Here is a 13443-nt window from a genome sequence, read left to right on the forward strand (position 1 = left end):
TGGGAGAAGGCTCAGCTCCCAGGAGTCCCATGCTTCCTCTGCCTGCTGATTCTTTGGGTCCCGGGACTTCTTGAGGTCCAAGAGCCTCGTCGGATTCTTGTTTTTGACCCCACCTGTCCCCTCTGTGGGGTCTGGTACATACGGGGCCCCTGAAGGTAGGCACTAGGCAGAGATAGCCTCCTGCTGGACGCCCCACGCTACCTCCATTCGGACACCCTGAATTCTGAACATGTTCCTTAGCCTCCTTCGGGTGCATAAGGCCCCTCCCACCCTGATCAGTGAGGCTGGCAGCCCTCAGCATAGGCCTCTGAGGGCCAGGACGTGCCCAGAAACCAGGGTCAGGGCACCCCCAGGTCGGGCCCGTCTGCCCCCCAGCGTGGTCAGGTGACCAGGCGGGCGCCCGGCACACCTGGCGCCGTCCCTTGACCCCGCCCCGGGCCGCACCCCAGAACGCTCTCCGAGAGAGCCAGCGCGGCGGAGCAAGGGCCATGGCGGCGGCGCCGGCGGTGGGCGCCCCGCAGGGGTCCCCGCCGGGTGCACAGTCCCCACCCGCTGGCGCGCCGGTGCCCGCGTCCGGTCTGGGCCGCTGCCGGATGGCGCTGCTGATGGCCGTGGCGCTGGACGTGGCGGGCATGGCGGCGCTGCTGACCGGCGTGTTCGCGCAGCTGCAGGTGCGCGGCCGCGACTTCGGCGACCTGCTCATCTACTCTGGCGCGCTGCTCGTCTTCCTGAGCCTGCTCGGCTGGATCCTCTGGTACACCGGCAACATCGAGATCTCGCGCCAGGAGCTCGAGCGCGACTATGGCCTGCGGCCCTCGGCGCTGGCCCGCCTGGCGCGCAAGCTCTCCCGCCGCTGGTCTGCGCCGGCCTCCGGCCCGCGCGCCGCACCCGGCTCCCAGGGAACGCGCCGAGCAGCCCGCGCGCCCCCGCCGCCCGCCGCCGGCTCCCGCCGCGTACGCCTGCAGCTAGCTACGCTCGAGGCGGGGCCGGGGGCGGCGGGCGCGGGCCCCGAGTGAGTCGGAGGTGAGGGATGGGGCCGCAGGGAGAGCAGCAGACAGCTGGACGACCGGACGGGGGTGCGGCGGGGGCAGCTGGAGAGACAGGGAGAGACAGGGGAGACAGCTGGAGAGATAAGAGGGAGAGCCGGAGAGACAGCGGGGAAAGCCAGAGCCCGGGACAGGAGGCATGAGCGCAGCCTCTGAGGAGAGACCTTGTCCCCAGATGAAGCCTAGAGCCACGATCCGCTCTCCCCCACACTAGGAGACCCTACTTTGCACTCCAGCCCACTTAATCCTCATAGAGTAACTGGGTCTCCGAGTCACTGCCGGTACCATCCCCATTCCAGTGGAGGACAGGAAGGTCCAGAAAGGTGCCACCTCTTGCCCAAGGGCACACAGCTGGGATGCTTCTAAAAGAGAGAGGGAATGCAAATGCCAGGAGTGTGAAAGCAGAGAAGGTTCTGCTGCTCATCCCTTCCCTTTTCTATCTCCCCTCTGTCTTCTGTCCCCTTTTGTAAACACCTTTGCTCAGACACCTGCTGTTTCTCCCTGTGGCTTTCTGCTTAAACCTCAGCCTCTCACTGCAAGCCCTGCACGTTTCAGCCCATCTCCCTTCTTTGCAGCTATGAAGCCATCGCTCAGTCCTCAGACAGCCAGGCTCTCCTGTCAGTTGTCCTCCATGCATGCTCTCCCCTGCAGCAGGAGTGCCCCGGGGCCGTCTGTCCTCCACACAGAAAACATCCCGTGTGTCCGTTAAGATCCAACTCAACTTTGCTGCCTTTCTCCGGGTCTTCCTTTGTCTGAGGTTCCCTGTTATTGCTTGTGATGTGTCTTGTGAGTGTGTGCTGGTACGGTCTCCTGCTCGACAGGGAGCATCCTGATTCTAAGGCCTGTGTCCCTGGTGTCTTCATTCTTAGCATTGCCCAGCAAAAAGTAAGCTCAGGAAATCAGAGGCAGGTGATTGGGTCTGTGGGTGGCTGCGTGGATGGATGGGTGGATGGTTTGATGGGTGGTTGGATTGGTGGATAGATGGATATAGTTAGACTGATGAATTGGTAGGATTCACCAGAATTGGTTTGGGCAGATAGGAAGATGAGAGAATGGATGGGTTGGCCAGTGGATGGATAAAGAAGTGGAACAGTGAATGGATGAGTGACTGAATCAGTTTCTGAGAAGGGAGATCTGCAGGGGTTCCTGGGTGGCTCAGTGGTTGAGTGTCTGCCTTTGGCTCAGGGCATGATCCCGGGGTCCTGGGATCGAGTTCTGCATCGGGCTACCTCTGCTTCTCCCTCTGCCTCTGTGTGTCTCTCATGAATAAATAAAATCTTTTTTTAAAAGAGTGGGGGTGGTGAGTTCCACAAAAGAATTAAATCCCGATGTGCTTAGACCTCTGCATGTGACGAACTTAACTCTTCGGTGCATCCAGAACAGTACTAGTTAGAGACCCTTCTTTGTGAGAACTGAGGATGTAGTCACTCCAATCACCTGCTGTGTTCTGTAGTTCAGAGGAGGAGCCAAATCTAAGAAAAGACGTAAGCATGGGTGAGGAGGCATCAGCTCGGACAGAACTTGGCCTATAATAAAGAATCGTTCACCAGCGGCGAGAATCCTTCATCTTGCCCAGTAGTCTAACGTCACTGGCTGGGTCTCCTGCTGGAACCACCTGCCAGAACCATGGTCCTAAGTGACTGGAGTGGCAGCCCCTCTTCCAAGGAAGACAGACCTGTTCAAACACAGGACTCCCTAGTGGGCGAGGTGCTTCCAGCACACAGAGGACAGAGAGCCTCAATTTTAACACAAGGACCTGAAGATTCTGGCTCTGGGACCAGAATAAGTTGAGTAGACAGAGCCACCAGCAGCAGCCATTCTTTATCCCCTCATTTTTTTTTCTCTGTCTCTGTGTGTCCCTGTGTCTCCATCTGTCCCTTTACATGTCTATGTCTCCTGACATTCCTGTCTCTCCTCCAGCCTGTAGCCCTGGACTCTGGCGAGCCACACAAGCTGCGGCAGGTGGGGGCGTGGAGGGATGGAGGAACAATCAAGCAGGTGTACCAGTCAGCGAGGGAGGGGCTCCCCCTGCCCCTTAGGCCACTGGGTGCTAGGCCCCAGGAATGTATGAATCCTGAGCCCCCAACAGTCACTAATACCACCCTTCCTCCTGCAGACGACCACACGGCCCCACGTGTCAGGACGGGACTGCGATGTTCAGCTGTGCCCCACATCACTTGGCCTCCGGGATGCCTAGCTGTCCTCCTCTCTCCTTCCCTGGATAAATGGCTCTGCCTCCTAGCTCTGTGTGTCTATCTGGGAGAGGGGACAGTACTGGGGCCAGGCCACATACTCACAAAGGGGCCACCCATGCCCTAGGAGACCTTGGGGCCCAGCCTCACACTGGTCCCTCACAAGAAAGCGGCCAGGATCTTGAGCCCATACCCACCCACCCACCCAGTCCAAATCTTCTCAGCCCAGGCCCCTCTGTTGGTGCGGGGGTCCTCCAAGAAGCAGACAGAGGGACAAATTAGGGACAAAAAAAATAAACATGCTTATTGGGAGGAAATATTTAAAAAAAAAAAAGATTTATTTCAGAGGGGAAGGGTCCGAGGGGGAGGAAGAGGGAGGATCTCAAACAGGCTCCCTGCCTGCCCAGCGCACAGCCCCACAGAGGCCTCAATCTCACAACCCTGAGGTCATGCCCTGAGTTGAAATCAAGAGTCCGCACCCACTGAGCCACCCAGGCGCCCCCGGGAGGAAGTGCTGATGGAGGGTAGCTGGCACGGGTGTGACACCTGAGGAAGGCCGGAGGGTTGGGCAGGACAAGTCTTGTGCTATACACGCTTCCAGGAAGATTTCTGCCCAGCCCCTGGAGAGTCTGAGAATAAACCCGCTGGGGGCAGCCCATGTCCTGCAGGGAGTCCTCCCCTGGTCAGGCATTGGAGGTGAGGCAGGCTGGTCAGGCACAGGCTGGCAGAGGGGAGCGGGATCCCAAGAGTAGGTGGCAGAGACTGCCGGGCAATGGTGCTCCCGCAGGAAGGGAACAAGTCATGGCCCCATAGCTGCAGTATGCACCCTGGTCCAGGCCACCACCCATGTACTCAGCACGCCCTGTTTTCAGACCTCATTCGGCCCTTGAACCCCATGATCACAGCTCAGCTCCCTGGCCCCTGCTTGCACACAACACACTCGCGCACGTGCACACACTCACACACACACACACACACACACACCTTGCCCCAGAGCTCAGGTCCCTCCTGTTCCCATGGTTCTGAGAAAAGACACCACACGTCCATATGCTATATCTGTATTGTGGGGTCCCCCCAGGGGTGCCCCTAATCTTCGTCCTCTCCACCTTCCGTTTCTTCACCCCCTTCTGTCGTCCCTTCCCCTTCAGTGGCTCCTGACACATCCGCGTTCCTCTCCGTAGGAAGGGAGGTTGGCACGCTGCCCGCAGATGTCTTTTTATCACTCAGAGTCCCCCGGTCCTTGGATAACAGAGAGACGGTCCTCGACAGGTCACATTTGCCCTTTAAGAACCCTGGAAGGTGCAGCATGTCCCGGCGCTTGGCCCACCTGGGAGGAGGGTACACACTCAGCCCTAACCAGGCTGACTGCTCCCCTGGGGTACGGGTGCCCACCCCAAGCCCCAACGCCACTTGCCAGAACAAGCAGATGCTGGAGATTAGGAAGAGGAGGCCTCCACATGTCCAGCCCAGTGCCCACATATGCTTCCTCCGCATAGTTTCTGAACAAAAGAGGCAGGTTTGAGACCTGGGAGTCTCAGTGGCCAGTCCTGCCCCAGGGACCCCACCTCCAGGCACTCACCATCTGGCCGCTGGTGGTAGCAGACCCCATCACGGTAGCAGCAGCGTAGACGCAGACAGAGATTGGGATTCTCGATTGCGGCCTGGCCCCCACAGCTCTCCCGGTCCCACACATCTCCCTCACAGCCTTGGGACAAACCACAAGTGGCAGCTATGTCACAGAGTCTGTCCCGAAGGCCTCAGAATGCCAGGGTCCCAAAGTCAGACTCCAGGCCTGCCTGCCTGGTCCTACTAATCTGTGCAGGACCCAGGAGTCCAGGCCCCCAGAGCTTCCTCCCTCAGGCCCCAGAGTCCAGGCTCCCAGCCCCTCCTCCCTCAGACCCAGGAATCCAGTCCCCCAGGCCCCTCCTTCCTCAGATCCAGGGATCCAGGCCCCTAGCCTCCTTTTCCCTCAGACCCAGGAGTTCTGGCCTCCAGGCCCTATTCCCCTTAGACCCAAGAGTCTAGTCTGGGCTCCCTGTCCTTGGGGGACCAAGGTTTAATTCATTGCTCACTCCATGGATAGAAGAATCCCTGGATTCCATTCCCATCTGTGAAGAAAAAGGATTGGTGTTAGAGGAGGCTGTATGGAGGCTGAGGAGGCTCCCTGCCCAGCTCTTGGACCCTCACTTCATCCCCCTTACCTACTGAGCCCTGCATCAGCAGGAAAAGGCTCAAAGCTGGGATCCCAGAGGCCACCATGTTGCCTCCCCCAGACCCCTGGGGCCTCTGTGGGGACAGACCCTGAAGGCCATCACCCCAGCAACCAGCGGGGCCCCGCCCATCTGCCCACCCAGCTTTCAAGGTTCTAAATTCTGTTGCTAGGGAGCCACCTGAGCAGTGGGGGAGAAGGAAGGAGGGGGTCACACTGGCCTGGTCATGCCTGGTTGTTAAGAAGTTGCTTCCTTAGCAACCAGGTGGAAAGGTCCATGGGGGTGGGGGAGGGGGCCTGGGCATCAAAGGAGCCTCCTTATCGGCTTGAGCAGAAAGCAGGTGGTGGTCTAAGGCACCTCTTGCTTGCCAACCAGGGGACCCAAAGACAGGGGCCTGGGAGACCTTACTGCCAGAGAATCCCTCTGCTTAGTAACCTGATGCCTGCGGGCAGCTCTCCTGAGACATCGTTGCCAGGGTCTTCCCCCTAGCAACCAGGGCGTGTTGGGGGGGCCTGAGGCTCACTGAGCCCCATTGTTAGGAAGGACCCCCCACTAATGACCCGGTGGCCTGGGAGGACACAGGGGAAGTGGGGGTTGGGCCAGAGGTCAGAGCACTTGCTCAGGAGTCCTCTTGTCCCAAAAGCACTCCAGGCCTCCCAGTGGAGAATGGATGGGGGATGTGTAAGGGCCCATGGATATGGGAGGGTGGCTCATGGGCAGGAAGACCTTCCCTGAGGCCTGTCTCTCCACCCACAAATGGGGAGAGGGGTCCAGGGGTCCAGGGGTCCACGTGGAGGCCCTCAAGGTCACCATTTGTTTCCCCTCAGAGGGGCTGGGTTGGGACCATGATTCCTAGTCCTCTCAGGTGAACCTTCATTCAACTTTGTAGTACAGTGAAGAGGGGGGCAGTGTGGCTTTGGGGGCTGGATTTCTGAGGAGGGGCTGGGGGCCTGGACTCCTGGGTCTGAGGGAGGAGGGAGCTGAGGGCCTGGACTCCTGGGTCTGAAGGAGGAGGCTGGGGGTCTGGACTCCAGGGTCTGAGTGGGGAAGGACTTGGGGCTGGGACCCCTGGGTCTGAGGGAGGAGGTGGCTGGGGGCCCAGACCCCTGTGTCTGAGGGAGGAGGAGGCCAAAGACCAGGTCTGAGGGCAGCTGTCCAGGAGTCCAGACCCCATTTCTCAAGAAGCCCTGTGAGTCTGACTCCCGCTCTGCGCATCTCTTGTAAACATCCTGGTGGGAGCTGAGTGGCCCTGGGCTGCCTCCGTCAGAGATGACACAGGTTAGAGGGGGCTCAGCAGGGGGCCGGGGGTGGGGGGTCATAGGGGTTGTGAGGCTGAGGCCAGCAGCTGATGACCATTTCCTGTGTCAACATCATCTGGACCCACTTCGCAATTCCCGGGATTCCTCAGGGATCAAGGAGGGGGTGGGGGGCGGGGCTGCCGGGCCCTGGACCTCGGCTTGGGACTGGGGGGCCCCCCCCCCCCCGCCCTCACGGCCCTCACCGCTAATGACAGGTTTGGGCTGCTTCTGCGGCCTGCCTGCTCCGTCACCCCCTAGAGGCCAGACAGGACCCCCCAGGGACAGACAGACGGACACACACAGCCTCGGACCTGCTGACCTCACACCAGCCAGTCTTCCCTTGCCCACGGGCAGCACATGAGCCAGGACCCCTGCTCCTGGCTCGTATCCCAGCAGCATCTTACCAATGTTTGTGACCACCCCAGCACTGGGTCTCCCGAGCCTTGTCTCTGAGCCTCTGAGCTTCTTTGTGTGTCTATAGATCACATTGTTTTGCATCCTTGTCTTTTTCTCACTCTGGATGTCTGTGCTCTGGTCCCTTTCCATTTGTTGGTGTCATCTTGCCACTTTTTGTGACTCCCCAATCCTGCCTGTCAGTGTCTGTCCCCCATCCCTTCTTGCTCTTCTAGCAAAGGAAATAATCTAAGCCGCATCCCTGTCTTGAAGACTCAGGGTCCTGCGTAATCCCTGACCTCCTGCCTCGCACTCACCCGGTCTCCCTCAGCCTCCTGAAGCCAGGGAAGATGGAAGATGGGGAAAGATGACCCCACGGCCCCAGGGTGCGGGCCAAGGCAAGATAATCCAGGGGGACAGGCACCAGCCAGGACACTGGCCCGGCCCCAGACTCCTGACCTTTCCAGTAGAGCATTCCCCAAACAGCAGAATGGCCACACCTTTTTCTCCACCTGGGAACCAGGGTTTAGGGCGTGGACACCTGACATCAAGGTCTGAAGGAGGAGGAGGCTGGGGGTTCAGGGTCTGGGGTGGCCCCCCAGGTTCCCAGTGGAAGGGGCTGCCATTGCATGATCCCTATTGTTGCTCTCAGACTGGCCCCAGGCCCAGTCCCCATCCCCTCAGGCCAGTCCATCCCCCAGGCTGGTGGCCTGAGTCACCTTGGCTGGCCCCGCCGGTCTGGGGGGGGGGGCTACGTCAGTTCTCCCCTCACTGACGCAGCCTCAGGCCCCCCCACGCTGACTCAGCCGGAAACAGGCCCCCTGAGGGGCGGAGACCCAGTGGTCAGAGGCCTGGGTCCCTGCGGGAGTAGAGCAGGAGCTGGGGAGGGCCCCTGGGGGGCCCTGGAAGGGGTGGCCATGACAGACCGAGAGAGCGTGCTCTTACCTGAGGCAATGAGGTCATGTCCCACCATGGGGGGGCTGTGACCTCACCTCCCCAGGGACTTGAGCAGTCACCCTCCCCCAGTGGTGGGGAATGGGAGGTGGAGGACTTTAGCCCTCATTCATCCCTGGAGCCCCCCTGCCAGCTCAGCAGTTTTGAAGGCCAGGAGAGGGCCTGCAGGGGGACCCTTAGAAATCTGTGTCACTTTTTCTTCTTACTCCCATCCCGTCTTTCACTAGGAGGGGAGATCCTTCTGGGGATGAGGCTCTGGACCTGGTCCCTCACTGGCTCTGCTCAGTGGACTTGGTGCTCATCCCGATGCCTCTGTCTGCAATGCTGTCCTCCCACCCCACCCCACCCCCGCTGTCAGCATGTCTCCCTCTCCTGCTCTGGTGTCCCGTGCAGTGTACTGCTACCTCTGCCCTGTTCCTGTCTCCACTCCCTGGCCGAGCCGCTCTCTTCTTGTGTCTGTCACCCTCATTATCATGCCTGCTCATTCACCATCTCCAGCTCTCACACTGGATATTACATCCTTCTCTGGGTCTCCCTGCATGTGTTAATAAAAATCAAGGAAGAGAATTGCAATGGCTCATATTTGTTTATATTGACAGCTGACCCTATGCCTTACACGAGGGAACTCATCCTTACCCAGGTGTTGGGGTGTGTGTGTGGATGGGTGGAACGGCTGCTGGGTTATCCCCATTTCACAGATAAGGAAACTGAGGCACAGAGAGGGTACAACAGCACCTGTGCAAGGTCCCACCTCATCTGGGCTTCTCACGCTCTCTCAGTCCCCTGTCTCTGCTGTCCCCCCCCACTGCAGATTCTGCCCATCACTGCCGCCATGGCTCAGCACCTCCATCTCTGTGTGCCTACATATCCTGGGGCCTCTGCAGCTTTGTCACCTGCTGCCTGCCTCCCCTCTAAGCCTGCAACAATCTGTCCCTTTTTCTCCTGGTGTCTCTCTGCTCCTGCAATGTGTCTGCTTGGTGTGCCCATTTCTCCGTGTGTCATCTCTATCTCTGCAGTTCAGACTCTTGTCTCTGTCCCAGGGTCCCCCTCATCTCTCCAAGCGTCTCTGTCTTCTTGCTCGGGTCTCACACTCTCCTCCGCTCGCTTTCTCTGTCCCTTGGAGTCTCTCTGCCTCGCTCATCCATGTCCCCAGGACTGTGTCCTGTGGCCCTGTCCCCAGCTCTCCCCCAGCCTCCCCTCCTCTCAGTCTGTCCAGTCCAGCCAACCCCCTGACCGCAGACCCCCTGCCCACAGCCCACAGCCGGGCCCCAGCTCTCCAGCCGCGGGTGTCTGCCCCTGTGGCGGCCTGGGCCCAGGAGGTGGAGGGAGGGGACGCCAATGACCTCACCAGCCCCTCTCCGACCACCCCCCCCCTTTCTCTTTTCAACTTTTCCAACTTTTCCTTCTGTGCCCTCCTCTGAGCAAGGCAGCATGAGCCCTGCGAGGCAGCCGGCTCTGTCTGAATGGAAAAGGCAGGCAGGGAGGGTGAGTCAGGATGTGTCAGGCCGCCCTCCCCTGCCGCCTGCCCCCCGCCCGCCCGCCCTGGCCCCCTATATAACCCCCCAGGCGTACACACTCCCTCACTGCCACGGCCCTCGCTGCTCACACGCACATGCCTCCCCTCCCCAGGCCGAGGCCCAGCTGACCCCCAGGGCTCCCCAACGGCAGCGGACAGGGAAGGGTTAAAGGCCCCCAGCTCCCTGCCCCCTGCCCTGGGGAACACTTGCCCTGTGGGGACATGAACAGTAAGTTGGTTCAAGTTCATGGGGTGGGGGGGACAGGAAGGGAGGAGGGAGGGACCGTGGCGAGGAGGGTGGGGAGCAGACTGGCACAGCGGACAGAGAGGGAGCCACGGGGAGGCAGAGACAGAGGAAGGAGATTCCGAGAAAGCAGGAGGCCCGGAGAAGAGACGGGAGGACGAATCTCAGACGCCGAGAGGCGCGCAGGGCAGAGCGAGGGAGATGGGGACCCCCAGACAGACAGAGGCCGGGAGGTGACCGACCCCCCAAGGGCCCGGGACCCCCATTCCTCCCGACAGAGAGGTTCCGGGAGGGAAACGGAGGCAGAGAGCCCCAGGAGGTGAGCGCCAAGTCCAGAGCACCGACCTCAGTCAGGGGGAGGAGAGGAAGAGAGACCGCGGTGCAAGACAGGAACGGGACAGCCAGACCGTGCGGACCGACCGGCAGACAGCGGCGGGGGAGGGCCCGGGGGGCGGGCTGGGGGTGTGATGCGGGAGCGGGGCGGCCCGGGGGGCGCTGATTGGCTGGCGGGCGCGGGGGTGGGCGGGGCGGCGGGGGATGGGCTGGGGAGAAGCGCGCGGGCCGGAGCCCCCAAGTCCTGCGCCGCCGCCGGGTCCCGCTCGGCGCCCGAGCCGCTGCCTCTCCCCGCCCAGGTGTGCTCCGTGGGCGTCCCCGGCACCTCGGCCGGGCCTCCTGCGGCCCGCTAGGGGGCAGGGGTGCCTCCCAGGAAGGGGTCTGGGCCCCTGCCCGTCCGGGTCTCCTAACCCAGCTCTAGCTCCAGCTCGGGCTCCCGAGGCCCGGGGAGGGGGCAGGTTCTGGCCTGTGCCTCCCCCCCTCATGCCCCGCCCCGGGGCCCAGATTCCGGCGTCCGGGGGCGGACGGGAGACGCCCGGCCAGTCTACCCGCCCCGGGCCGCGTCTGCTCCGACGGGCGGGGCAGCCAGAGCCGGAGAGGGAGAAAGAAGCCCGCCCCGGGCCTGCGACCTGCCGCGGGCGCTCCACCTTGGGACTCTAGACCCCCAGTCCCTCCCGCCTCAGACCCACCAGTCCGGTCTGAGCTCTCGGCCTCCTCCCGCCCCCAGGTGTTTGCTGCCTGGTCCTGGTCGCTCTGAGCCTGTGGCCAGATAGAGCTGCTGCCCCGGGGCCACCTCCTGGCCCCCCACGGGCCTCCCCAGACCCTCGGGCTGAGCTGGACAGCGCCGTCCTCCTGACCCGCTCCCTCCTGGCGGACACCCGGCAGCTGGCTGCACAGCTGGTAGGAGAGGCTGGAGGGGCCGGGCTGGGACGGGGACCAAGAGCGGGGAGGGCTTCTGGGCTACCACGGTGGCAGAGTCGGAGGGGAGGGAGGAGTTTGGGGCCTGTCTGGAGGATGGAGAGACCCTTGGAGTTGGGCAGGGTCCCCCTCAAGGCTTCTTTGCCCCCGCAGAGAGACAAATTTCCAGCCGACGGAGACCACAACCTGGACTCTCTTCCCACCTTGGCCATGAGTGCAGGGGCGCTGGGAGCCCTACAGGTAAGGGAAGGGAGCTTGGATAGGGGCAAAGGTGAGATCTGGGCAGTGGGGGGGTGGGGTGTGCATGGGAGATTGGGGCCAGGCAGTGGCAGGTATTCCCTGATGCCCGCATACCCTGTGTCCTAGCTCCCAGGTGTGCTGACACGACTGCGGGCGGACCTGTTTTCCTACCTGCGGCATGTACAATGGCTGCGCCGGGCGGGGGGCCCTTCCTTGCGGACCTTGGAGCCAGAGCTGGGTGCCCTGCAGGCCCGGCTGGACCGCTTGCTGCGCCGGCTGCAGCTCCTGGTAGGACACCTCAGCTCCCAGACCTGACACCTAGACTTGAAACCCGAGACCTGCTCTGAGACCCTTGCCCCTGTCCCTCAAATCCTGTTGGCCCCGAGACCCCCAGACCCTGACCTAAGGCAGCCTGGAGACCCTGGCTCTGCTATCTCCAGACCTCAAGAACCTAGACCCTGAGGTCTCAAATGAGAAGACCCCACACCTTGAGCTCTGAGTCCCTAAGACCTCAGATGCTGGTCATTAGCCCTCAGGACCTCCAAACCCTGACTGCTAAAATCCTAGACCCAAGGACTCTGAGATCAGAAAACTTCAGATAGTTCTGGACCTCAAAGTCCAGCTCCCAGTTCTGAGACCCTAGCCCTCACCCATGAATTCCTGAGCTTGGATAGGAGAGACCTCACGTCTCCAACATGCTGAGAACTGTCCACTCAGAAACCATACCTCACAAGCTAGAGACACTACGGGAGGATGTAGCCTGGACTCCCCAAGACCCCATTCAGTAGAGGCTCCAAACACCACTTCCCAGGACCCCCAATGCACCCCAGACCTATTGCTAACTTTCTGTTCTCTCCCAACAGATGTCCCGCCTGGCCTTACCCCAAGCACCCCCAGACCCACCAGCTCCCCCGCTAGCCCCCCCGGCTTCAGCCTGGGGAGGCATCCGGGCAGCCCATGCCATTCTTGGGGGGCTGCACCTGACCCTTGACTGGGCTGTGCGGGGCTTGCTGCTGCTGAAGACTCGGCTGTGACCTGCCACCCAGAACCATCAATGTCCTTCAATGCCACATCTTATTTATTTATTTATTTTGGGACTGGGGGCATGGCAGCCAGAAGACACCCTCTCTTTTTCTCCCCCTAAATAGAGACAGTCACTCCAGGAGACCAGGGCAGAGTAGGGGGGGTATCTGTGCCTTATTTATACTTATTTATTTAAGGGGGTGGGTGGGAAGCAGGTGGACTTGAGGACCAAAGGGGCAGGGAACTGGAGTCCTGGATTCTTGAATCTCTTAAGAAGTCTGGCCACAGTGTTTCCTTGTCCCTCAACCTTCTGGGCCTGGGCAAGAACCTATATTATTTATTAAACAATTACTTTTTATGTTGGGGTGGGGAGGGAAGGGAAAGGAAGTCTGGGTTTTTGTACAAAAATGTGAGAAACCTTTGTAAGATGGAGAAGGGGGAATTAAATTTGTCAAACACATCCACTTAGAGGCGATTTCTCTGAGGGCTGGGACGGGGTACTTGACGCTGGGGTTCCTGGAGCAATGGAAGGTTCCAGAAAGCCATCCTATGACCTACAATACTTGTATGTGACAAAGTATGTGTGCAAATTTGACATTGTTCATCATGGCAATGTTCACAACAGCAAATCAGTAACAGCCTAGATGTCCAACAATGAGGGACGGTTTAATAAATTACACCTGTCCAAGTGATGGAATTCCATTAGCCAGGCAGAGGGGATGCCACAGAGGCGCCATTAAGGCAGAGAGAAAGGAAGTTAGTAAACACTGCACGATTCCCATTTTGTGTTTGGATGGATAGATGGATGGATGGATAGATATATAGATGTTTTTAGAAGTCCTAGAATATGGGGCACCTGGCTGGCTCAGTAGCGCATGTGACTCTTGATCTCAGGAGTTCCAGCCACACATTGAGCATGAAGTTTACTTATAAAAAAAATTTTAAAAAAAATGGGGCAGCCTGGGTGGTTCAGCAGTTTAGCACCGCCTTCAGCTCAGGTTGTGATCCTGGAGTCCCGGGATCAAGTCCCACGTCGGGCTCTCTGCAGGGAGCCTGCTTCTCTCTCTCTCTGTCTC

At 60.2% G+C, this 13443-nt stretch overlaps 3 protein-coding genes across 7 annotated transcripts; 2 read left to right on the top strand and 1 right to left on the bottom strand.

The window, feature by feature from the left end:
• The first annotated feature begins 250 nt into the window (after window positions 1–250).
• On the top strand, window positions 251–3287 carry TMEM238 (transmembrane protein 238). The gene is made up of 2 exons (XM_077914569.1): window positions 251–1023; window positions 3163–3287. The coding sequence occupies exon 1, from the start codon at window positions 489–491 to the stop codon at window positions 1014–1016; it is 528 nt and encodes a 175-aa protein (XP_077770695.1). The 5' UTR covers window positions 251–488; the 3' UTR covers window positions 1017–1023; window positions 3163–3287.
• A 993-nt stretch (window positions 3288–4280) lies between these two features.
• Window positions 4281–5579, bottom strand: TMEM190 (transmembrane protein 190). Its single transcript, XM_077914555.1, has 5 exons — window positions 5440–5579; window positions 5311–5346; window positions 4818–4943; window positions 4653–4737; window positions 4281–4565 (listed from the first exon to the last, which is right to left on the bottom strand). Exons 1-5 carry the CDS (start codon window positions 5495–5497, stop codon window positions 4325–4327), a joined length of 546 nt encoding a protein of 181 aa, XP_077770681.1. The 5' UTR covers window positions 5498–5579; the 3' UTR covers window positions 4281–4324.
• Window positions 5580–5661: 82 nt separating this feature from the next.
• IL11 (interleukin 11) lies at window positions 5662–12827 on the top strand. Of its 5 annotated transcripts, none has more exons than XM_077914530.1 (5): window positions 5726–6726; window positions 10914–11086; window positions 11258–11344; window positions 11471–11632; window positions 12208–12827. In XM_077914530.1, exons 3-5 carry the CDS (start codon window positions 11315–11317, stop codon window positions 12376–12378), a joined length of 363 nt encoding a protein of 120 aa, XP_077770656.1. In that variant the 5' UTR covers window positions 5726–6726; window positions 10914–11086; window positions 11258–11314; the 3' UTR covers window positions 12379–12827. The 5 variants fall into 5 exon arrangements, 3 of the variants coding, with proteins under 3 accessions (XP_077770656.1, XP_077770648.1, XP_077770663.1); XM_077914522.1 differs by lacking the exon at window positions 5726–6726 and adding an exon at window positions 9679–9838; XM_077914537.1 differs by lacking the exon at window positions 5726–6726 and adding an exon at window positions 9949–10172.
• Window positions 12828–13443: the final 616 nt, after the last annotated feature.

Source organism: Canis aureus, chromosome 1, assembly GCF_053574225.1.
Source record: "Canis aureus isolate CA01 chromosome 1, VMU_Caureus_v.1.0, whole genome shotgun sequence".
Lineage (NCBI taxonomy): Eukaryota > Metazoa > Chordata > Mammalia > Carnivora > Canidae > Canis > Canis aureus.